This window comes from Octopus sinensis, linkage group LG2 (assembly GCF_006345805.1).
Source record: "Octopus sinensis linkage group LG2, ASM634580v1, whole genome shotgun sequence".
Taxonomy (NCBI): domain Eukaryota; kingdom Metazoa; phylum Mollusca; class Cephalopoda; order Octopoda; family Octopodidae; genus Octopus; species Octopus sinensis.
Window position 1 is genome coordinate 9,344,241 of NC_042998.1, and position 23,940 is coordinate 9,368,180.

The 23,940-nt window shown below is 39.2% G+C and overlaps 1 protein-coding gene across 2 annotated transcripts in view; it reads left to right on the forward strand.

Annotated features, from left to right (window-relative positions):
- The window catches only part of LOC115231965 (ras GTPase-activating-like protein IQGAP1), a 217,587-nt gene that overhangs the window by 54,641 nt on the left and 139,006 nt on the right, over positions 1–23,940 (forward strand). For both annotated transcript variants that reach the window (XM_029801847.2, XM_029801852.2), the window contains exon 3: positions 21,410–21,566. In XM_029801847.2, coding sequence (XP_029657707.1) covers positions 21,410–21,566 — 157 coding nt within the window. The remainder of the gene's footprint in view (positions 1–21,409; positions 21,567–23,940) is intronic.

Sequence of the window (23,940 nt, forward strand, 5' to 3'; positions counted from 1 at the left end):
GCCTCATGGCAATGTGGCTGATGCTGGTGTCATGTAACTAGCACCTGTGCCAGTGGCACATAAAAAGCACCTTTCATGTGTTGGGCCTCATGCAGGCAATGTGGCTGATGCTGGTGTCATGTAACTAGCACCTGTGCCAGTGGCACATAAAAAGCACCTTTCATGTGTTGGGCCTCATGCAGGCATGTGGCTGATGCTGGTGTCATGTAACTAGCACCTGTGCCAGTGGCACATAAAAAGCACCTTTCATGTGTTGGGCCTCATGCAGGCAATGTGGCTGATGCTGGTGTCATGTAACTAGCACCTGTGCCAGTGGCACATAAAAAGCACCTTTCATGTGTTGGGCCTCATGCAGGCAATGTGGCCAATGCTGGTGTCATGTAACTAGTACCTGTGCCAGTGGCACATAAAAGCACCTTTCATGTGTTGGGCCTCATGCAGGCAATGTGGCTGATGCTGGTGTCATGTAACCAGCACCTGTGCCAGTGGCACATAAAAAGCACCTTTCATGTGTTGGGCCTCATGCAGGCAATGTGGCTGATGCTGGTGTCATGTAACTAGCACCTGTGCCAGTGGCACATAAAAAGCACCTTTCATGTGTTGGGCCTCATGCAGGCAATGTGGCCAATGCTGGTGTCATGTAACTAGCACCTGTGCCAGTGGCACATAAAAAGCACCTTTCATGTGTTGGGCCTCATGCAGGCAATGTGGTTGATGCTGGTGTCATGTAACTAGCACCTGTGCCAGTGGCACATAAAAAGCACCTTTCATGTGTTGGGCCTCATGCAGGCAATGTGGCAATGCTGGTGTCATGTAACTAGCACCTGTGCCAGTGGCACATAAAAAGCACTTTCATGTGTTGGGCCTCATGCAGGCAATGTGGCCAATGCTGGTGTCATGTAACTAGCACCTGTGCCAGTGGCACATAAAAAGCACCTTTCATGTGTTGGGCCTCATGCAGGCAATGTGGTGATGCTGGTGTCATGTAACTAGCACCTGTGCCAGTGGCACATAAAAAGCACCTTTCATGTGTTGGGCCTCATGCAGGCAATGTGGCCAATGCTGGTGTCATGTAACTAGCACCTGTGCCAGTGGCACATAAAAAGCACTTTCATGTGTTGGGCCTCATGCAGGCAATGTGGCTGATGCTGGTGTCATGTAACTAGCACCTGTGCCAGTGGCACATAAAAAGCACCTTTCATGTGTTGGGCCTCATGCAGGCAATGTGGCTGATGCTGGTGTCATGTAACTAGCACCTGTGCCAGTGGCACATAAAAGCACCTTTCATGTGTTGGGCCTCATGCAGGCAATGTGGCCAATGCTGGTGTCATGTAACTAGCACCTGTGCCAGGTGGCACATAAAAAGCACCTTTCATGTGTTGGGCCTCATGCAGGCAATGTGGCTGATGCTGGTGTCATGTAACTAGCACCTGTGCCAGTGGCACATAAAAAGCACCTTTCATGTGTGTTGGGCCTCATGCAGGCAATGTGGCCAATGCTGGTGTCATGTAACTAGCACCTGTGCCAGTGGCACATAAAAAGCACCTTTCATGTGTTGGGCCTCATGCAGGCAATGTGGCCAATGCTGGTGTCATGTAACTAGCACCTGTGCCAGTGGCACATAAAAAGCACCTTCATGTGTGGGCCTCATGCAGGCAATGTGGCTGATGCTGGTGTCATGTAACTAGCACCTGTGCCAGTGGCACATAAAAAGCACCTTTCATGTGTTGGGCCTCATGCAGGCAATGTGGCTGATGCTGGTGTCATGTAACCAGCACCTGTGCCAGTGGCACATAAAAAGCACCTTTCATGTGTTGGGCCTCATGCAGGCAATGTGGCTGATGCTGGTGTCATGTAACCAGCACCTGTGCCAGTGGCACATAAAAAGCACCTTTCATGTGTTGGGCCTCATGCAGGCAATGTGGCTGATGCTGGTGTCATGTAACTAGCACCTGTGCCAGTGGCACATAAAAAGCACCTTTCATGTGTTGGGCCTCATGCAGGCAATGTGGCTGATGCTGGTGTCATGTAACTAGCACCTGTGCCAGTGGCACAAAAAAGCACCTTTCATGTGTTGGGCCTCATGCAGGCAATGTGGCTGATGCTGGTGTCATGTAACCAGCACCTGGCCAGTGGCACATAAAAGCACCTTTCATGTGTTGGGCCTCATGCAGGCAATGTGGCTGATGCTGGTGTCATGTAACTAGCACCTGTGCCAGTGGCACATAAAAAGCACCTTTCATGTGTTGGGCCTCATGCAGGCAATGTGGTTGATGCTGGTGTCACGTAACTAGCACCTGTGCCAGTGGCACATAAAAAGCACCTTTCATGTGTTGGGCCTCATGCAGGCAATGTGGTTGATGCTGGTGTCATGTAACTAGCACCTGTGCCAGTGGCACATAAAAAGCACCTTTCATGTGTTGGGCCTCATGCAGGCAATGTGGCTGATGCTGGTGTCATGTAACTAGCACCTGTGCCAGTGGCACATAAAAAGCACCTTTCATGTGTTGGGCCTCATGCAGGCAATGTGGCTGATGCTGGTGTCATGTAACCAGCACCTGTGCCAGTGGCACATAAAAGCACCTTTCATGTGTTGGGCCTCATGCAGGCAATGTGGCTGATGCTGGTGTCATGTAACTAGCACCTGTGCCAGTGGCACATAAAAAGCACTTTCATGTGTTGGGCCTCATGCAGGCAATGTGCTGATGCTGGTGTCATGTAACCAGCACCTGTGCCAGTGGCACATAAAAAGCACCTTTCATGTGTTGGGCCTCATGCAGGCAATGTGGCTGATGCTGGTGTCATGTAACAGCACCTGTGCCAGTGGCACATAAAAAGCACCTTTCATGTGTTGGGCCTCATGCAGGCAATGTGGCTGATGCTGGTGTCATGTAACTAGCACCTGTGCCAGTGGCACGTAAAAAGCACCTTTCATGTGTGGGCCTCATGCAGGCAATGTGGCTGATGCTGGTGTCATGTAACTAGCACCTGTGCCAGTGGCACATAAAAAGCACCTTCATGTGTTGGGCCTCATGCAGGCAATGTGGCTGATGCTGGTGTCATGTAACTAGCACCTGTGCCAGTGGCATGTAAAAAGCACCTTCATGTGTTGGGCCTCATGCAGGCAATGTGGCTGATGCTGGTGTCATGTAACTAGCACCTGTGCCAGTGGCATGTAAAAAGCACCTTTCATGTGTTGGGCCTCATGCAGGCAATGTGGCTGATGCTGGTGTCATGTAACCAGCACCTGTGCCAGTGGCATGTAAAAAGCACCTTTCATGTGTTGGGCCTCATGCAGGCAATGTGGCTGATGCTGGTGTCATGTAACCAGCACCTGTGCCAGTGGCACATAAAAAGCACCTTTCATGTTGGGCCTCATGCAGGCAATGTGGCTGATGCTGGTGTCATGTAACTAGCACCTGTGCCAGTGGCACATAAAAAGCACCTTTCATGTGTTGGGCCTCATGCAGGCAATGTGGCTGATGCTGGTGTCATGTAACTAGCACCTGTGCCAGTGGCACATAAAAAGCACCTTTCATGTGTTGGGCCTCATGCAGGCAATGTGGCCAATGCTGGTGTCATGTAACTAGCACCTGTGCCAGTGGCACATAAAAAGCACCTTTCATGTGTTGGGCCTCATGCAGGCAATGTGGCTGATGCTGGTGTCATGTAACTAGCACCTGTGCCAGTGGCACATAAAAAGCACCTTTCATGTGTTGGGCCTCATGCAGGCAATGTGGCTGATGCTGGTGTCATGTAACTAGCACCTGTGCCAGTGGCACATAAAAAGCACCTTTCATGTGTTGGGCCTCATGCAGGCAATGCTTGATGCTGGTGTCATGTAACCAGCACCTGTGCCAGTGGCACATAAAAAGCACCTTTCATGTGTTGGGCCTCATGCAGGCAATGTGGCTGATGCTGGTGTCATGTAACCAGCACCTGTGCCAGTGGCACATAAAAAGCACCTTTCATGTGTTGGGCCTCATGCAGGCAATGTGGCTGATGCTGGTGTCATGTAACTAGCACCTGTGCCAGGCACATAAAAAGCACCTTTCATGTGTTGGGCCTCATGCAGGCAATGTGGCTGATGCTGGTGTCATGTAACCAGCACCTGTGCCAGTGGCACATAAAAAGCACCTTTCATGTGTTGGGCCTCATGCAGGCAATGTGGCTGATGCTGGTGTCATGTAACTAGCACCTGTGCCAGTGGCATGTAAAAAGCACCTTTCATGTGTTGGGCCTCATGCAGGCAATGTGGCTGATGCTGGTGTCATGTAACTAGCACCTGTGCCAGTGGCACATAAAAAGCACCTTTCATGTGTTGGGCCTCATGCAGGCAATGTGGCTGATGCTGGTGTCATGTAACCAGCACCTGTGCCAGTGGCATGTAAAAAGCACCTGTTGAGCATTGAGCTTCATGGAGACAATGAATAACAAATGACTGAGACCTTTGGCAATATGCTGTGCTTGAGAAGAAAACTTATCAAGCCAAGTGAAATTATAGTCATGGCAGATACTGGTGTCACACAACTGGTATCCGTGCCAGTGGCATGTAAAAGCACTCATTACACTTTGAGTGGTTGGTGTTAGGAAGGGCATCCAGCTGTAGAAACGATGCCAAATCAGACTGGAGTCTGGTGCAGCCCCTCAGCTTATCAGCCCTGGTCAAACCATCCAACCCATGCCAGCATGGACAACAGATGTTAAATGATGATGTTATGAATACTGAAAGAGAAACAAACACTAGTGATAGGCTGTGATAACAGCCACTACTTTGGTGGTACGAGAATGAGTGATTAAAGAATTTTCAATTCACAATTGTATACTGTTTTACAAAAATGAAATTAAAATTTACTGATAAATGAAACTATTTAAATATGTCAACTCTATAAATATTTCTGACTTTTGATGCTATTCTTGTATCATTTTATTTTTTTACCATTGTTTGAATGCTGTCTGGTATCTTTGTAATTTTGGACTTTAGATATTTGAAGTACATGAAATTTTGTATTTGTTGCCAAATTTGATTTTATCTAGTAATAAATATGGTGTCATTTTGTAGACTAGAGGACAGCATGATGTAAAATCATTGTTCTTTTTTCCATCTAATTTGGACTTAGAGGCCTGCAAAATATTTCTCAATCTGCTTTACTCCAGTGACATCTCATCTTTTCAAACACAATCTAACTTCTCAAGTTCTTCAATTTTATTTCAAACACTTTTTACTATAAATGTGTCTGAGAGGTTTTTTTTTTCTTCTTCCATATTACATCATACTTGTGCACACAGCGTATAAACTACATTTTGTACATGAAGAACTAACTCAATCTTTATCTTTGTATCTGAGATTGTGCCTTTATTCCAGTCGAACGATTGGAATAAGATCTTCCCAGAACAAATATCTTCTGTAACATCTGACATAAATGCTTTCAACACCTTTATGTCTCAACATTCTACAGCAACTTTAATTTTTATTTTTTTATGTATCTTTTTTTTTTTTTTGTTAGATCCCTATAGCAGTTCTTCCAGTTGGCTTGACTATAGTCTTGTAATTTTTCCATATCCTTTCATCAGCAACTTTTCACTGACCTATTTCCACACCTTTCTTTCCATGGCCACAGAGGGCAAATTTGCTGGAGTTATTTGAAATTTCTCTTTCAATGACATGTTTTGTATTGACACACTGTCTTATTTAAAACACTTCACATGACACATCACAGCATAGAGCAGTTGCAAACATCCTTCCCATTACTGAAGCCTTATTTTTTTAATCTTTTTTTTTTTGCCTCTGTACATATGTAGGTCTACTTTCCTGATAGCTTCTGTCTTGTCATCTTTTTTATTTATTTCTTACAGCCATGACTAATATATCACTTAGCTTAGCCTCTGTCCCAAGCAACAGAACAGTGTACCACTTTGAGTTTGTGTTTTCTCCATTTGTATAAATATCTGCTTGTGCAATTTGAAGATAAACCTTTTAATTGACATCTGTTTCCACTCCCATTTTCCCCCACATAATAAATTCATAACCACCTATTTGGTTTCGAAAGGAGCTAATTACTCTCTGGGGATAAATTTTGTGTCTTAGATTGTCTTTCAGATCAAACTATTAGCTGGCTAGCATTTTGAAATTTGTTATAATTGATAAATTCATTTGTTTTTAAGTAATGAAGCACCTTTGTTTATATTCCTACTTTTTTTTTCTATTCTACTATGGGTTGAATGAGACTTCTTGAGTATTCTACAGACAAATGTCCTCCCTCACACCAGCTCCTCCTATTTTTAAGTAAGGCATGTTATTTCATGCCTTTAACCCTTTTGTTACTGTATTTATTTTGAGATGCTCTGTGTTTCTTTCAATTACTTCAAATATAACAAAGAATTTAGTAAAATAACTTAGTTATCATTAAGTTAGTGTTAGGAACATAAATTGTGACTAAGGTTTGGTGGAAGATTTTAATTCAAAACTTATGAAAGCAAGACATTTGTACTCAGAGCCAGAGCTGGTTTCAGCCAGGTTGGTAACAAAAGGGTTAAATGTTGAAACACACACACACACACCTTTGGTGGTTTTTCAAACACTTTCTGTCAATGAAATTTCACTTGTAAGACTATGGTCAGCCTGAGGTTATAGGAGAAGATACTTGCCTGAGATGTCCTGCAGCAGGATAGAACCTAAAACCATGTACTTGCAAAGTTTAACTGCAGAGCCATAGCTTTTAATCCTTTAGCATTCAGAGTATTCTCTTCAATGTATTCTATTTTCATTGTTTTGAATTAATCGTATATTATAGCCTCAAGCTTTCCATAATGTGAGTGTCTATTTTTAGAATGACATTTTTTGGTAAGTGTGAGAAGCCAGATCTAGTCAGTTTGAACATTAAGCAAGCAGAATATTTTGGCTGGATATGGCTGGCTTAGATGCTAAAGGGTTGGATTTAATATAAGTGAATGGAAGGTTTAGGGATTGCAGAGGATACAAATAACCAGTAGGAAATTTTGTTTACTTAGTGTAGCAGTTATACTTTGAAAAGTGGTGACTAAATACTATGCGCATGAAAGTGGAAGAGAGATACTTTCTTAAAGAAGAAACTACTCGACCTTGAATATTTTGATGGCTACTTTCCATTGGGACTCAGTCTTTATAATCTAACAGATTAGATGCTCGGTTTTTATGCATGGTTGTTAAATGATTTCAAAGGAAGTGTAGTAAGCATTCTAAGGTTTGTGAGGCTACTCTTTCTTCAGTTGTATGTAGATCTTAGTGCTTACTCTTTACTCTTGTTTCAGTCATTTGACTGCGGCCATGCTGGAGCACCGCCTTTAGTCGAGCAAATCGACCCCGGGACTTATTCCTTGTAAACCCAGTACTTATTCTATCGGTCTCTTTTGCCGAACCGCTAAGTGACGGGGACGTAAACACACCAGCATCGGTTGTCAAGCAATGCTAGGGGGACAAACACAGACACACTTATATATATATATATATATATATATATATATATATATATAAGACGGGCTTCTTTCAGTTTCCGTCTACCAAATCCACTCACAAGGCATTGGTTGGCCCGGGGCTATAGCAGAAGACACTTGCCCAAGATGCCACGCAGTGGGACTGAACCCGGAACCATGTGGTTGGTTAGCAAGCTACTTACCACACAGCCACTCCTGCTTGTTTACATAATTTGCTTTCAGTGTAGAAAATGAATCCTTTTGTCACCAAGGATCACACTAACTGAACTCGGTTATTCCAGTAGCTTAACGATAGAAAAGTCTTTGAAGAATATGTGTATTTCCATTTACTAAATAAAGTAACAGCTTCTTAATTTAATTTACCAATTTGAAAACCTGGCTATGTACACTATCATTAGATCTATCTGCAGTCCTAATTTCTTTTTACACAGGAAATTATATTTTTGTATTTAAATGGCATGTGAAATCATGTTGAGCAACTATCTTAAATTCAAGAATCACGTTTTCAAAAGCATCAGCCAATTTGATATATATATATATATTTAAATAAAAAAAAAAGTGAATTTTAAAATGCTAAGGATACATTACTTAATAGAAACTCTGAAATGAGGCAGAAGGAATCTTCTCAGTGAATTCTGTATGTATACCAGTTTGGAAATATAAGCATTCCTTTATACTGCATATACTATACTTTTTATTTAGGTTATTCAGATTTAATTATTGTGTAAATGATAACGTATTTCATTAATCATTTGGTATGCAAGGATATGTTTTTGTGTTTTGAGTAATTGGTTAAGTTATTGTTGTAGAGTTTTTGTTTTTTTTTTCTTCAAGGTTATCTGGTAACCTGAAAACCTTTTGGAATATGTATAGAACAAATGATACATCATTAGTTAATGAACTATTCATCTCTTCAGTCTGTTGGAGTAGTTAATGTCAACTAATTTAGCATTAGTCAGCAATAAGGTTTACGAGAAATTAGAATATTTTACTAAGTGAATTCCAATACTCATCAGTAATTTAAAAAATAAATTAGAATCTGCTTAAAAAAAAAAAAAAAAAAAATAGATGCTAACCGATTTAAATTGTAGTTAAAAGTTCTGACTCAACTTAATAACAGAGATGAAGAAATCTTAGTCACTAACAGATCATTATTTATTGTATTCACTAAAGTGCAAAGATGAATCACTTCACTATTGCTTAGAAGTAAGATTTTCGTGTTTAAAGAATACAATAGTGTGGTCAGTGTTTTCTTTTTTCTCAACCTACTACTGGCATACTCTTTTACTCTTTTCAGTCATTTGACTGCGGCTATGCTGGAGCACCGCCTTTAGTCGTGCAACTCGACCCCGGGACTTATTCTTTTGTAAGCCCAGTACTTATTCTATCGGTCACTTTTGCCGAACCGCTAAGTAACGGGGACATAAACACACCAGCATCGGTTGTCAAGCAAGGCTAGGGGCACAAACACAAACACACACATGCATACATACATATATACGACGGGCTTCTTTCAGTTTCCGTCTACCAAATCCACTCACAAGGCTTTGGTCGGCCCGAGGCTACTGTAGACACTTGCCCAAGGTGCCACGCAGTGGAACTGAACCCGGCATGTTAACCTGGCATGTTAACTTAAAAACATTGTAACGGAATTTTTAAGCTGGATAGTTTTTCTTTCTTTAGTATATAAATCCCACCTTATGTTAAATTATAATAAAATAACAATGACAAAAAAAAAACTTCTCATTTAAAGAGAATTTTAAATTCTGCATATCTAAAACTATTCTTGGCTGGTGACTGAATGAATGGTACATTATTCTTTGACCCTGTAAACATAATACAGACATAGGTAACACATTGAGTTCAGCAAATAGTTGACATTAGTAAATGTAATATTTGCTCCAAAAACATAATAGTATGCCAGAAAGGTTGGTGGTAAAAATGTTTCAAAAAGACTATCACATTAGTCCATTGTCAAAGTATTTAAAAATGATTGTATGCTGAAAGCAACTTTTTCATGATGTATGTACCAGATAATAATATGGTTGGTTGGATAATGGTAGTTCCATTGATTTTTAAATAATGATATTGAGATGTTTATCGATATGTTCAAAATTGCGATGTTATTACTGTGACTTTTCTCATTTTGCTTTTTTTATATGCTCTTTTACTTGTTTCAGTCATTTGACTGCGGCCATGCTGGAGCACCGCCTTTAGTCGAGCAGATCGACCCCGGGACTTATTCTTTTTGTAAGCCCAGTACTTATTCTATCGGTCTCTTTTGCCGAACCGCTAAGTGACGGGGACGTAAACACACCAGCATCGGTTGTGAAGCAATGCTAGGGGGACAAACACACACACACACATATATATATATACATATATACGACAGGCTTCTTTCAGTTGCTGTCTACCAAATCCACTCACAAGGCATTGGTCGGCTTGGGGCTATAGCAGAAGACACTTGCCCAAGATGCCACGCAGTGGGACTGAACCCGGAACCATGTGGTTGGTTAGCAAGCTACTTACCACACAGCCACTCCTGCGCCTATATGTGTAAACTTTTCTCTAATTTTATATTAAAATCTTTAAAATAAAACCACATTATTGGCATTAATTAACATACAACATAGCTAGTAGCAGCAACATATATTAAAAATTATTTCTTCTGTTCTTGTATGTTTGTGTTAATTTTCAGTAAAACGTAATTTGCATTATTATGGTTTAGGGACTTTACAATGTAGTTAATCTATAAGTTAGTCACAGAATCAATTCTGTTCAAGATTTCGAAATTTGTTTTTAAAAATATTTGCACAGTTCTAGAAAAGTATTTACGAGATATATTACTCGGATCATTTTGGTTTGAACGGCAGTTTTTTCTAGCGGTGTCATATGAAATTGTCACCCATAATTATGACCCTAGTATCGATCTATTGTATTTCAATCTGTTTCAGGGTTAGGGTTAGTTAGGGGTGGGGGGGGAAGGGTATCTTTTTTTCTTCACAAATGTAAACAAACCCAATCTGTTTCTTAAATGAGGGACATATTCATATGGCACAGAATGTTTTCACCTCAAATACATGTCATTGATTGGTTGAAATTGCCAAAATTGAAGAAAATATCTTACAAACTATAGAGTTTTCTCAATAAAGCCAAGAGAAAAAGATGTTTTATAAACACATTCTACCAGTATACGAAGTTTAAAAGTGTTTAGTTACGTGGGAATTATGTTAAAAACTGCCATTCAAACCGAAAAGATCCTATTACTCTTTTACTTGTTTCAGTCATGTGACTGTGGTTATTATACATAGGAATTTTCTATTAGAACTTCTTGAGACATTAGAAGCCATAATTTTACATGGATAATCTCAGTATGGAGAATTTAGATGAATTAGTGTGAATTAGGTACATCTTGTGTACATTGTCTATTTAATGTTACATCTTAGACCCACTGGCTACCTATTTCATGAAACAGATGGTCGAAAGCAGTAGAAAATTTATAAAAAGGATTAAGAACTATAATGTAAAAAAAAAACTGTTGCACTTAATATCAAACCTGACAATCTGTTATAAAGAATGTCAGTGAGATATATTTTTGATCAACTCCCCTCCCTCCCAAATATAAATATGCCTTTTGTAAAAGGGTAGACTTGACTGATGTTAACTGCAATACAAGTCAAGTGTTAGCCTTGGTCAACAAGTTCTCTGTTACAACTATGTATGACCAGCTGTAAAAAAACTGCTTCAAACTGCATCATTTTAATCACACCATCCCAAATCCTTTACAATCGATTATGTTTATGTCCAATTGAAATCTAATTCTTGACAAACTTCTCTCATTCCTAAGAGTATCATCTTCATCACACATTACTGATAGTTGCAAAGTTCTTTGAAATTTTCCTTAATCATTAATCCTTTAGCATTCGGATTACTCTGTTAAATTTAATGCTTGTTTAGTCACATCATTTTGAATTAATCATGCATTATTTCATGGTTTTGAGATTTTGATTATGTAGTTGTATACATTTAGAAGCCAGCGCCGCCTTGACTGGCTTCTGTGCCGGTGGCACATAAAAAGCACCATCCGAACGTGGCCGATGCCAGCGCAGCCTTGGCTGGCTTCCGTGCGGGTGGCAGGTTAAAAGCACCAACTGATCGTGGCCGATGCTAGACCCCCATGGCACCTGTGCAGGTGGCACGTAAAAAGCACCCACTACACTCGCAGAGTGGTTGGCGTTAGGAAGGGCATCCAGCTGTAGAAACACTGCCAGATCAGACTGGAGCCTGGTGCAGCCCCTCGCTTCCCAGACCCCGGTCGAACCGTCCAACCCATGCTAGCACGGAAAACGGACGTTAAACGATGATGATGATGGTAGAGAGATTGGTGCGAGACCAGATCTGGCCAGTTTGAACATAAAACAAGTAGAATATTTAGGCCTGATGTGGTCAGTTTAAATGCCAAAGGGTTAACATTTAGTGAAATGCCACCAAATATATTCACTCTTATGCTGTTGCTATATACCTCGCCCCCTTCCTCATCTCAACCTTTAAACTTGCTGTTTTATTCAGTTGCTAATATTAGCTAATCCTACCAAACATCCACTTGCTACAGAACTACACTTTATCAAATGGAAATCTGATAAAACAAATGTTTGCTTCATGGAAGAAGACTTGCTTCCTATGAACAACTCTCAGTTTAAAAGAAAGCTCTCTATTTCTCTCTCTCCCGTGTTTCAGTAGTTGAGTGAACAATTACAATAAAATTTATAAATTATGTAGATGGCTATCGTTAAATTTAGCTTAGGATGCCAGTGTTCAAAAGAAAAAAGGCTTTTATCGAAATACAAGAAGCAAGTTTTGTCTCTTGAAAATAATTTTGGTAATGCTATAACTGAATCCTTCGTGAGAGATAATTGCAGATAAGTGTTTTTGCCTTGAAGTAGCTAGGCCTTTTTCTCTTTGGATCCAAGAAACATTTGGAAAACAGTTGATTCTGGAAAGCTCAATTTTTCCTTTATTCATTGATATTCAAGGCTAAATAACCATCTTCCAAATCTATATATATAAAGCTGAAGTTGTCTGTGTGGCAGGTTTGGTAGCCTTCAACTAACACTATCCCCTCAGAGACCCTACGGTGCAAGTTGACCAAAATTGAGAGTATGATAGAAGAAGGCTTGCTCTTCATTCTGTAGAAAAAAAAATTCAAATCAAACCATTTTAAGACCAAAAATTATTTACATCAAAAAGATGCTTTTTTTCTATGAAAATCCCTATTTTTTATGATTTTTTATTACTACTGTGTTGCTAATTTTCAGTGTATTTCAACCAGAAAAATGTTCACTTAAAGAGAATAACAAGCTACATAATGCAAATTTTTTACTTTTCAAAAATTCCAATTCTAAAGGGTTGAAAAGAAAACAAACCCGAGCAACGCTGGGCGATACTGCTAGTCTGGTTATATTGTAATGATTCAGTCATTGGCTTGTTACGTTATTTTTCTGCTTCCTCTGCAGTAATTATGTTTCCCCTCTACAGAATTGCTTGCTACACAGTACTCCCTTGCACACACATGCCTCATCTTTGTTCTTTACTCCTTGTATTACTCTCTCCTCATCTGATCTGGAAATTTCCTTACACATTAGGATGTATAATGTCTCCTTATATATATACAACGAAAGATATTTGGTAACTATTGTACTAACCTCTTCATTCTGTATTAGTATGAGTTTAGAGGATGAAAGCCATATTGCAATAGGAATAGCAGTTTTACTTCTGATTCACCTTATCTCAAAATTCCAAACTCCTTTAAATTATTCTTAGAGAATATCTAAGTAGAAACATGAAAAGACACTGTTTGATACTAGGCATTATCCTGGTTTGAAATCAAAGTAAGTTTTTAGAAGTCAGAAAATACATTTTGCATTATGGAACTCTGTTTTCCTAAACAAACTTCTATAAGACAAGGGAGTCCTGTATTAAATTTCTGAAGTCTGTGATAAATTTTGTTAAACGAATGAACTAAATCATTCAAGAAGCTTTTCTTACTTCTAATGACAAGGCAATGAATGATAATTACTATTTACATTATGATTTTTTTTTTTAAAATCTCCCAAGTGTTTTTACAAAAGATGATACAGTATAAATATTTAATGAGTTTTATGCATGCTTATTTTTCCTATCATTCACTTAAAACCCCTTTTGGCACAAGCTACTTGAAAGTTCTTTATTGATTTTTGTGTAATAGCTTGTGCAGAAATATATACTTTGTATTTGTCTGAAGGGGGATAAGATGGCAGCTTTAGGTTATCTCTTATGTTCAGCATTTACATCAGTCATGTTAGTTTTTCCTTTTTGTCTCCATAATAATACATCATTCAGATAAATTTTATTGTTTTGATTTTATTACTTTGAAAATGTTAGGTAAGGTCACCTTGTTAACAATAGTGTTGGCAATACGCAGAAAATCAACCCATCGGCTCACTTGAATTACCATCTTGTGTTTGCTTCACTTTACTTTTCCTTTTGTTGTCTGACCTAAAGAAAAAACCTTGTAGGAATATCTAATGAATGCACCTAAGTCTTTTCCTGGCTTTGTTCATATTGGTTTTCTAGTAGATGTACCATATGTAAACCATCACTAGTTCAAACATTATGTAATACAGGGTTTTGTAGAGTGTTCTGAATTTTTTTTTTTTTTTTATTGCGGAAAGGAAATTTATTTACATCAATCTTTTTTGAAGATATAATTAATGTTTTGCTATTATTTAGTGTCATGTCGTGCTGTATTTATCTGAGTAAATTTGAATCTTTATTCACCTGTTGCAATGTATTTATCCAAGTAAAGTTGAAGTCTGTTAGAGCCTGGCCTTTCAACATAAAAATCTAAGCTCTGGCATTGAACTGATACCTATCTTAGCATGTAAAATGCATGCAATGCCACCAATATTGATGTAGCAATGACATTACATCACCCCAATGCCTTTAATTCCTTCTGTTATTCAAGAACTGCATAATTCCAGTTTGAGATATAAGTCTAGTTCATCATTTCATTTGCTTTGATATCAAACTGGAGTTGCATTTCCATGAGAAATTTTTTGGGGGTTGGGGTGATGATGAAAGATGGACTGTCTTCTTGAGAAAGGGATAGTCCAATAATTCAAAAGCTCAGTAGACATTCATTGAGCCTTTAGTTGGTGAATCTACTCTTCAACCCACAATTTCATTTGATTCTAGATAATAATGGAGGTTTTTATTGGTTTAGATTTGATCTTATCAAGCTATATGCAAGTCAGTATCACAAAATCCACTAGCATTGTCTGACTCTACTAATACTCTTGAACATTATTTCTAGCAAACACATTTCTTAATACTTACCTAATTTTCTTCCTCATTTTGAACTCTTACTTTGTCCATCACATTAACGAGCCATATTTCTTGATATAAACATGATCCATATGCTTCTGTATTCATGCTTTAATTTCTTTAGGCCATGCATGCACTGTGTGAAGTAATTTGGGTTTTATTGTTGTGTGTTGAACAATGAGTCAAGGTTGACCATACAAGCCTGGACATGATGTAGGAATGGTAGCAGTTGCCCATTCAAACAAGTTTCCCCTGTCCCTGCTCCATTCCACCATTATTATCCAGGGCAAAGAATGCTATCTCTGACTGATATAGCTTGGCACCAGTGATGCCAGTTGCCCCATTGAAGGTTTTGCTGTCAGAATGCAAAGAACCAAAACTGATATTGCAAGACATCTTATACAACACTCTAACAGTTCTGCTAACCCAGCACCCTGGGCTGGTACTTTTTTTTCTTCTTTTTATTGACCCTTGAGATGAGGAAAGGCAAAATTAACCTCAGCAGGACTTGGCTGTGGAGAATCATAACATATGTAGTGAGGTATTTTCTCCAATACTCTAATGATTCTGCCTAGTCGCCCCCACCTTTATATATGTATCTTCACTATATCCAGGCTACCATGCTTCAAATTTCAGTCAGTTCCTTGTCTTGTTGCTGCTGTGCCACAATGTATGTCCATCATGCAACCGAATTTCACTAATTATTGTTAAAGATTTTTTTAAATGCACCAACTTGATATTTCTATGTTTTCTAACATCAGTTTCTCCGAGAGAGATGAAATATAAAATCAACATAATCATAGGTGCAAGAGTGGCTGTGTGGTAAGAAGCTTGCTTCCCAACCACATGGTTCCGGGTTTAGTCCCACTGCGTAGCACCTTGGGCGAGTGTTTTCTACTATAGCCTTGAGTGAACCAAAGCTTTGTGAGTGGATTTGATGGACAGAAACTGAAAGAAGTCCATTGTATATATAAATTATATGTATGTAGCAAGCAAGGTTTAGAATCGAAGGGCTTTAGAGTCAATGTTGCAAAAACCAGCAACATCAAAGGAAGATTAACCGAGAAGCTAGCTTTTGTGTGCAGCAGATGCACAGGAGCAATAAACACTACAGATACTCAGAAAATAGATTCCATCACATGCCAAGGGGAGAAACTAGAAGTAGTTAATAGCTTCCACTACCTAGGTGACCAAGTCTGGAGTAGAGGGTGGAGGCTCAGAGAGTGTTACCACTAGAATAAGAATAGCCTGGGCAAAGTTCAGAAAGCTCCTACACCTACTGGTGACAAAGGGCCTCTCGCTCAGAGTGAAAGGTAGATTGTACAATGCATGTGTGCAAACTGCCATGCTTCACAGCAGTGAAACATGGGCTATGACTGCTGAAGACATGCGTAGGCTCAAAAGAAATGAAGCTAGCATGATCGCTGGATATGTAATGTCAGTGTGCACTCAAGACAGTGTGTAAGCATCCTGAGAGAAATGTTGGACATAAGAAGCATCAGATGTGGTGTGCAAGAGAGACGTTTGCTTTGGTATGGTTATGTACTATGGATGGATGAGGAGATCTGTGTGAAGAAGTGCCACTCCCAAATAGTGGAAGGAATCCGGGGTAGAGGGAAACCCAGGAAGATATCGGATGAGTTGGTGAAGCATGAGCTTTGAACATTGGGCCTCACAGTCCTGGGTTGGATTTTTTTTTTTTTTTTTTTTTTTTCAACTAAAGGCGGTGCTCCAGCATGGCGGCAATCGAATGACTGGAACAAGTAAAAGAATATTCATCCAAACCGAAACGGTTAATAGATTTCACACATAAAGAATCATGTGGTATTTGAAGTCTCTTTACATAAGACATTCCATAATCAAATTCTCTCACTTGTTAGACTGACCTTAAAATATGTGCATATGTTACTTTTGGTAAACCAGTTTTTGTTGAAAATGTATTTTAGCAGCCTACAATCTGTTAAACATTTCAGCCAAGCAGAAAGTGCTGTGTTCTTTGAGTACTCCATATGATTGCCAAGGCTTCCTTTCAATATTTGTGTATCTTGTTTTAGCAGTGGTTAATGCTCTTAACAAATATAATACAGGAAGGCCTAGCTTGAGGAAAATAAAAAAAGGCTGTATCATGAATATTTCCTCAAGTTTCTTTTGTTGAACTTACTGTGAAAAGAAGACACTATTTTTACAAAGTGGTGCAAGTAGCAGTATGCTGTCTCAATAATAATCACTATCCTCCATAAAAATTGACCAGTCCAAGAAAAGATTCTAATTGCTGTGGTGGTTTTACATTCGTAATCCTCACTACTAAATGACCTAGTGTTATACTCTCTTTTACCAGTCTACATTCCCCAAAAACGACAATTCATGAGTCTCTAACAGCTTGATTGAGCATCACATTTGATAATTCTAACTTTTTAAACAACTTCTGTATCTTTATATGCAGATTTTCAATAGTTAAACACCAACACATAACATATCTGAATAACACTATCAATATCACTTCCAGCATGTTCAATTGCTCTTTGAAACTTAGCACTGACTGTTTTAATTCCTTACAGAAGGCATGTCCCTTATAAATGACCTATTTGTATATTTTTTGGAGTTCCCTTTTTTTGTTTCAGAACACGTACATATGTCTCTTTTAAATCCGATGAAGCAAAATCATGCCAGAAAGAGAATGAAATATTGATTTGGTATTTGGAGAAAGATAATCTGAATTAATTTTTTTTCCATTTGTACAAATGACTTTATAGTCTTTTATATAATCTCCATGTGCCTTTCACACAACCATTTATGGAACAATGCATTTACTCTCTTCTGGAGGTACTTCTGAAAGACCTTCATTAATTAGTCTCTGTGACTGTTTTATATATGCAGGTTATGGTCTTACCTCAAAAATAACATGACCTGGTATTTCGCTTAAGAAGAATGTTGGCCTTAAAACCTCTTGATATCCCTATTTGTCTTGGATCTTCAATCTCATTAATATTGAACTATCAATATCCATCATTCCACACCAAGCAAACCATTTTTTTTAAACATTCAGCAACAAACAAAAACAACTTTTCGGTGTCAAACTTTCCCCAAATTTCCAAATTATCAAATTGCTTTGGTTTCAGATTCCACTTTATTAATTTTGGTTTATTAATGATAATAATTAGGACATTCAACCTAAATTGGATGTGTTGTTTAGAACACCTTAACCTGCTGTAAGCATCCAGAGATAGTATCTCGTATTGATGACCTGTACTAATTAAGCACCAACTAGATCGGCTGATGATATGGTTGTCTACACTGATGGATTGCATTACTGTATCACAGAATTTCACCATTAGTTGTGGATCATCAGCAATAGCCGGCCTTGGACCAAAATCAAGAGTGAAAATCCTTCAAACCAATATATAGTATAATAATGGCCAAAGAACCAATGATGTTGCGAAAGCCGACAAGGCTATGAATAAATTAGCAGTTAGCAACAGTTACAAACATTGCTCCTATTACTAATAGCTAATTTATTTGTAGCCCACTGGCTTTTCGCAACATCACTAGTTGTTTGGTCATTATCATACTACATCAGTACAATGACTTTTGCTCTGGCACTTGGTGCAAGGCTGGCTATTACTGAAGATCTGCAGCTAACAGTGAAATCACATGATGCACTAGTACCATCCACCGGTGCAAATGATCATTTTGTCAGCCAATCTAGTTGCCACTTAATTAGTACATGTCATCAACATGAGCTAGTATCTCTGGGCATTTACTGCAATTTAAGGCATTCTAAACAACAAATCCAATTTACACTGGATGGACTAGTTATTATTTGTTGCAAACACTGCTCCTATTGCTAATAGCTAGTTTACCCATAATTAATCCAAAAGTTCTAAGGTATTAGTTATTTAATTACCAGTGTCAATTTGCACCTCAGTGTTAACACTGAGTTTTTACATTGATCACTGTTGTGTTTTTTAGGCCAGTTTTACAAATGCATTGCAGAATTTTCAATTTATTTATTTTTGTATATTTACTTACTTTTTGTATATTTATTTACATGTTTTATACATGCAATACATTTAGAATACATTTTACTAAATGCTGGGTAATTTGATAAAGCATGCTTATATTCACAAAAAGCAACATATTGAACTAGATCTATATTTGTTTCTATAAACATGTGACACAGGGATATCAAAACCACCCCTTTTTCCTCTCTCTCTCTCTCTCTCTCTTTTCTAGTCATCTGAAATTAAGAAATCATTTCAAGCTGTTGAATGAATTCAATGTATGCATTAAACTTTGTATCACCTGACTGAAGATACATTCATGCTTTTCTGCAGTGCTCAAATGATTAAGTAACATGAGTCTCATTTGAATGATATTGTTTGCTACACTTCGTCCTTTATTTCCCGCCTGGCCCCCTTGCCGGTGGCACGTAAAAGCACCATCCATTCGTGGCCATTGCCAGCCTCACCTGGTCCCTGTGCCGGTGGCACGTAAATAGCACCATCCGTCCATGGCCGTTTGCCAGCTCCGGGTGGCACGTAAAAAGCACCCACTACACTCACGGAGTGGTTGGCGTTAGGAAGGGCATCCAGCTGTAGAAACTGCCAGATCAGATTGGCCTGGTGCAGCCTTCTGGCTTCCCAGACCCCAGTTGAACCGTCCAACCCATGCTAGCATGGAGAGCGGACGCTAAATGATGATGATGTTCGGAATTCACAATAAGCTGACTTGCACAATCTCTGAGAAAAACTTTGAATCAAGTTGGATTTTGGTTTTGCAATGAGAATATGACCCTTTTAAGTAATTATTATTAAATTTTTGGGGATGAACTTCATCACAGATCTTAAACTACTAAAATCTATTTCTTCAAGCTTAGGGGATTCAGTAATACTGAAACTTTTTGTATGGTCATCCTACATGATTTTGCTAACAACATATATTTGTTTTTAATCATTTAGAGCAGTGGTTTTCACCCAGGGTTCCACCAGTACAGTCTAGGGGTTCCGCAAGAAGTTACAAAACTGCTAAAATCGGCAGTAATTTTTAATTCTCCTGTGCAGATATGTGTGCATAAGACTATTAAATTATTGCACAGAGGTTCCTCGAGCCAGTGGAATGTTTCCTTCGAGTTCCACTCCAGCAAAACGTTTGAAAAGCACTGATTTAGAGACCAACAACTTGTTTGTTCTTATAGCAACAGAGCAATCACAACTGAACCACTATTATATGTGGGTCATTGGATGGGAATTTCTTATTAAGTGGTAACATCATTGTTGTGTTGTAGTGTATATATCCTAGTAAAGCCCACTCTTAGACCTTTTTACATTAAGAAGCTTTGTTCAACTGAATAACCATATTCTCTCTCTTTCTCTCGTGCTCTCTCTCTCACTCTCTCTCACTCTCTTGCTCTCTCTCTCGCTCGCTCGCTCTCTCTCTCTCGCTCTCTCGTTCTCTCTTGCTCTCTCTCTCCCTTTTGCTCTCTCTCCCTTTTGCTCTCTCTCCCTCTTGCTCTCTCTCTCTCGCTCTCTCTCTCTCGCTCTCTCTTGCTCTCTCTCTCTCCCTCTTGCTCTCTCTCTCGCTCACTCTCTCTCTCTCTCTCTCACTCTCTCTCTCTCTCGCTCACTCTCTCTCTCTCTCTCGCTCTCTCTCTCTCTCTCTCTCTCGCTCGCTCTCTCTCTCTCTCTTGCTCTCTCGTTCTCTCTTTCTCTCGCTCTCTCTCTTGCTCTCTCTCTTTGCTCTCTCTCTCTCGCTCGCTCTCTCTCTCTCTCTCTCTCGCTCTCTCTCTTGCTCTCTCTCTCCCTTTTGCTCTCTCTCCCTTTTGCTCTCTCTCTCTCTGCTCTCTCTCTCTCTCGCTCTCTCTTTCCTCGCTCTCTCTTGCTCTCTCTCTCTCCCTCTTGCTCTCTCTCTCGCTCACTCTCTCTCTCTCTCGCTCACTCTCTCTCTCTCGCTCTCTCTTGCTCTCTCTCTCTCCCTCTTGCTCACTCTCTCTCGCTCACTCTCTCTCGCTCACTCTCTCTCTCTCTCGCTCACTCTCTCTCTCTCTCTCGTTCTCTCTTTCTCTCGCTCTCTCTCTTGCTCTCTCTCTTGCTCTCTCTCTCTCTCTCATTTAACTGGTAACCACTTTTAATAATCTGAATCAACATGTGAAATGCATGCACTGTTACCATAACTATTGCATTTAAGATTAGAAAAGATACTCCTTGAAATGGAAATAAACATTTAAATGTGATAGTATGAAAAAAAGCATTGCTGGTTTGTTTAGTTGAGGTATGTTTTTCTTTAAATAGTGTCCATCATGTAAATTTACTTCTCCCACTATTGAACAGCATCTCTGCTGCAAACTTAGAAATTAATGATTCATTTTATTCTAATGTAACCATAAATATTAACTATATACTTTTTTTTTTTATATTTATAAAGGAAGCAGCAACATCCTATTTGGTTTCAGATATAGATTTCTAAATGTTTAGAGGGAGTGGAAAAAAGGTTCATGGATATGTCAAAAAAAAAAAAAACTTTTATTATACATTTGCTTAACTCGCACTTAAACAAAGTGATTTTTTTCCCCCCTTAGGTGGATGGAAGCTTGTACAGATGAAGAACTTCCTACAACAACAGAACTTGAAGAAGGTCTTCGAAATGGTGTTTACCTGGCAAAGTTGGCTCATTTTTTCGCTCCTAATGGAGCAAAAAGTAAAAGAATTTATGACAAAGAACAAACAAGATATAAGGTAAAATATACTAGACCACTTTTTGACCTTGATATGGTCCAGTAGAAAATAGTTCAAAATGTTGCAAAATATGAATGATCTAAATTTTACTGTTTTTTTTCTTTCTATCTGCCTTTATGGCTCCTTTTTTTTTTTTCATTGTGTATTTTTCCACACTGACATGGGTTGGATGGGTCTGTCATCATCATCTTTTAATGTCCGCTTTCCATGCTGGCATGGGTTGGACATTTTGACTGAGGACTGGCAAGCCAGAAGGCTGCACCAGGCTCAAATTGCCTCCTACCTTATTCTTCTCATCTTGCCTGTGATTTCAGTATTTTTACCACTTAAAGGGAAGTCCACATGTTCATAGCAAACTTAATTATTCCTGCATATCTATATGGTGATCATAACCTACATACTACAGTTCCTCGTGCATCTTTACAATTCATCTAAATTCACTTGGTGATTTGTAAGAGCTGAAATTGTTTTAAATGTCATCACCATTTAAATTTTCACTTTTCCATTGCATGGGTTAGGCAGTTTTTGTTGAGGCGAATTTTTCTACAGCAGCTGCCCTTCTTGTTGCCAACCTTCACTTGTTTCCCTGTAAGATAATGCTTTCCCATGACCAGACATGTTTTCACAGAAAACTGGAAACAAACTCTGCTTGCATGATGGTGATATTCATTTACAATTATCATGTACTGTCAAGATCAGGGAATGTACACATATAGGCATAGGAGTGGCTGTGTGGTAAGTAGCTTGCTTACCAACCACGTGGTTCCGGGTTCAGTCCTGCTGCGTGGCACCTTGGGCAAGTGTCTTCTACTATAGCCACGGGCCGACCAAAGCCTTGTGAGTGGATTTGGTAGACGGAAACTGAAAGAAGCCCGTCATATATATGTATATATATATATATATATATGTGTGTGTGTGTGTATATGTTTGTGTGCCTGTGTTTGTTTCCCCAACATCGCTTGACAACCGATGCTGGTGTGTTTATGTCTCCGTAACTTAGCAGTTTGGCAAATGAGACCGATAGAATAAGTACTAGGCTTACAAAGAATAAGTCTTGGAGCCGATTTGCTCGACTAAAGGCGGTGCTCCAGCATGGCCGCAGTCAAATGACTGAAACAAGTAAAAGAGTACATATGAGGGGGTGCCGAAAAGTTCCTGGCTTTTGGGTAAAAGAAAATATAGGAGAATCAGTTTATTATGATTTTATTCAACATATTCCCTTCTCAAATTAACACTTATTGCAACAATCCTCCAGTCTTTCCAAGCCCTGTAAAAGAACTTGGAAGGTTGGGCCTCCAACCAGGCCTTTCATGACGCGCTTAAAGCCAGGGACTTTTCAGCACTCCCTTATACGTGATGGCATTCTTCTAGCTTCCATCTACCAAATCTCCTCACTAGGCCTTGGGTGTCCTTAGATAATAAAAGATACTCTCTCAAGTTGTCAAACATTAGGACTGAACCTGAAACCTTTTGATTGGAAAGCAAATTTCTTACCACACAGCCACACCTGCATCTATTGTACCTTATTTAAATATACCTGGCAGATAGTTGATGCCATTGTGAGAAATCACCTTTAGTAAACTATGTATCTATTTTGAAAATTATCAAACAAATGTTTTGTAGGTACTAGCAACAAACAGTTTTTTGTCTCTTGTTGGAGTTGGCTTTGTTTTCCTCCCCAGACAAAACAAAACCAACAATGTCCGGGATCAATGGAATTAATTATACTCATTCCATTAATTTCATTATACTATGTACTTTAGTATAAGAGCATATACATAGAAGAGCAACTCGTTTATATTCTTTTTTTCTTTCTTCTGTTTAATATATATTTCTTTACTACCCACAAGGGGCTAAATATAGAGGGGACAAACAAGGACAGACAAATGGATTAAGTCGATTACATCGACCCCAGTACGAAACTGGTACTTTATTTATCGAGACCCCGAAAGGATGAAAAGCAAAGTCTACCTCGGCAGAATTTGAACTCAGAACGTAACATCAGACGAAATACCGCTTAGCATTTCACCCGGGGTGCTAACGCTTCTGCCAGCTTGCCGCCTTGGCTGTATCTTCTGTTTAATATAAAATTTAGCTTCTGCTTTCCTCTAATATATCCTGGGTGGTTGAGTTAGTTGTATATTGGACAACTGAGAGAATGGTGGTTTATACATTGTTATTGCTGCATTATGTCTTGGCCATGACACTTAATTGTCAATGGCAGGATCCATCTAATGCTAAGTAGGTGCCATAAGTGACATACCAAGTGGAAGCAGAACATTAGTTCTTTTCCTCTTCCGGAAAGTTAGCTGGAATTAAGCAATGTCCTATGCAAGAGGGGATGAACAATCTGTTAAGTTTTAAAGAAACCAGA